The 2,500-nt window shown below is 32.0% G+C and overlaps 1 protein-coding gene across 1 annotated transcript in view; it reads left to right on the top strand.

The window, feature by feature from the left end:
- Window positions 1–2,500, top strand: part of LOC125035172 (low-density lipoprotein receptor-related protein 4-like) — a 178,386-nt gene that overhangs the window by 41,390 nt on the left and 134,496 nt on the right. Inside the window, exons 5-6 of the mRNA XM_047627394.1 lie at window positions 1–63; window positions 450–559. The exon at window positions 1–63 is cut by the window's left edge and continues 82 nt beyond it. Of these exons, the coding sequence (XP_047483350.1) occupies window positions 1–63; window positions 450–559 (173 nt within the window). The remainder of the gene's footprint in view (window positions 64–449; window positions 560–2,500) is intronic.

The following is a 2,500-nucleotide window of genomic DNA, read 5'->3' as shown; positions in this document are numbered from 1 at the left end:
GCTTTGTGATCGTGACTTCGATTGCCATGACCGGTCTGATGAGGCTAACTGCTCGTCTGTACAGTAAGTGAACCATATTGTATTCTGGCCTGATGTAACCTAACAATTTTGCATTATGCCTCAAACACGAGGAAACGACCCTAGTATGGTTAATATTAAGACCAGGCGATTTTAATAGACTTCCAGGAAGCACAAATACTTTTAGTTTAGATAATCCAATCATAGCTTATGAAATCAAAACACAGTAACCTGTATAGTGACCTAAAGTATAATAAACCCTATATTTTAAAACGATATCCACAAAATATCATCCATGAACTTAAAACCAGAAACACGCTTAAAACGACTTAAAACGACCTTATTCAGCACATGTGACCTTTTTTCAGCACATGTAACCTTTTTATATCACACGCGAGCTTTTTTCAGCACATGGTGACCTTATTTTTCAGCACTTGTGGCCCTTCTTACCATCGCTGCGGAGACGGTCACTGCATCTTCATCACGTGGGTTTGTGACTCAGAGCCAGACTGTGCCGATGGATCAGACGAACTGATATGCGGTGAGTTCCTTTAGAATCTTTGACAAGCTTTCTTTGTATGCATTACTTCGTAATTAGCTTTTGTTTTATTGTTATCATTTTCATTTGTATTGATGTATCAGTGATTCAAATGAAGATGCATTGCTTAACGGCTAACTATTTTGTTGATTAATGTTTTAGTAAGGCAGAACTAAATTATATAAATATCGATATTCACTCAGATAATGTATGCATGGGAAACTGATGCTGTGAAATTGCTTCACCGTGAGAATCGTTTGGGTTTAAAACAGTAAAGGTCAATCCGTAAACTGTATTACATTAACCATTGTAATTAACCTGGATTTATATGAATTATTACTTTTAGCTTAAATGGAATGATACCCAAGTGTTTGCATGCATACTCTACTCTTAGTGTTAGACTCATTCGTGCTAGCAATTTGACGAGCGGTATGTTGAATTACTTGGAATCATTACGATATAAGTCTTTAATTCAATCCTTGTACATTGTTTCCTCTAACCTGTTGATTTCATTCAGTATTGATTTGATAATAACCTGAGGTTGAATCTCTTTGGTTGACAACAGAAAATGACCATAGTGGAGGGAGGTTCAGGACACGGAAAGTCATTTTTGGATTATGTCTTTAGAGATAATGTCTTGAAAACTCGTGTGATCAAATAACCGTCTGTTAACTGCATGCTGGTATCACTGTGATATAACGAATAAATACTTCTATATATAGACGGGTTCATTTTACAACACTATACCAGAATTTCATTATGTATCTGAAAGAAGACGTGGGTTAGCAGTATTACGTCATCACAGCCTGATTAAAGACTGATTTGATCTTAATCATCTTGTCTGAGGCTTTAATAAAGTTTATTCTAAGAAACCGTTCTTACTACATGAAATTGATATTCTGTCTAGTGTTTAAAGAAAAACACGTCTAACTATACATGTTCAGAATTTCAAGTAACTTTGTAATCTAGTTCCATGAATAAGGTGCCTTTTAGCAGAATTATCTTGCATCTTCAAGTGCCATAACAATATATTTCAATCATACTCGTACTCAATGATTTGATAACCTTAAACGAACTTCGAGAGTGAAAACATTTTTAGGATATAAAGATCGGGTGGTAGATATTAAGTTAATCATCCCTCGTGATTTTTTATTGTAGGAGTTGTCGAAGAGAGAGTGAAAGACGTCTTGGCGAGATCTCTGTACTATAAAAACGCTTATTCATATATATATATATATATATATATATATATATATATTATTTTTTTTTTTTTTTTTTTTTTTTTTTGTAAATACTCTTACTCACTTGAAATTCGGATATATATATATATATATATATATATTTAGGTTATTCGGTCTTTTGATTTGTATCAACGTGTTACCGCATCTTTCTAGCTATTACTATCTGATCTCAGGGAAATATCAAAGTGTTCCCTATAACATATACATTTTCTATGGAGAAAATGAAGCGTTTTCGTTTTCTTTGAAAATTGTAAACTATTGACAAACTACTTTATTTTTTATGAGTAACATCATTGCGAGAAACTTTTTTTTTTATCTGAGTAACTTCATTCATTGATTTAGTCGTCAAGATGAAAAAGAGGGAAAGAAAAAAAAATTGTGTTGAAAATCTCTCTTACTGTTCGCTTGAAATTGTTATACACTGCTATTCAATAAAATACTTTAGAAAATATAATGATTTCTATCTCTTAAAACTGAGCATGTATCACAGAATATGAAAGTAGAATCGAGAATACACAATTTCTTAGAAACTATACGTTTTTTTGGGTATTGCTTTTGTTATTATCATTAACGTAAATATGGTTATTATTATTATTGTTGTAATTATTATAATATCGTGATCGCTATTATTACCATCATTCTTTACATATTTTTTTCTGGTTATGATTAATATTCTTATTTTCTATTCTTCTTTATCGCCTTA

This window comes from Penaeus chinensis, chromosome 2 (assembly GCF_019202785.1).
Source record: "Penaeus chinensis breed Huanghai No. 1 chromosome 2, ASM1920278v2, whole genome shotgun sequence".
NCBI classification, from domain to species: Eukaryota; Metazoa; Arthropoda; class Malacostraca; order Decapoda; family Penaeidae; genus Penaeus; species Penaeus chinensis.
The sequence above is the reverse complement of the archived record's forward strand: the minus strand, read 5'-3'. Positions and strand labels throughout refer to the sequence as shown.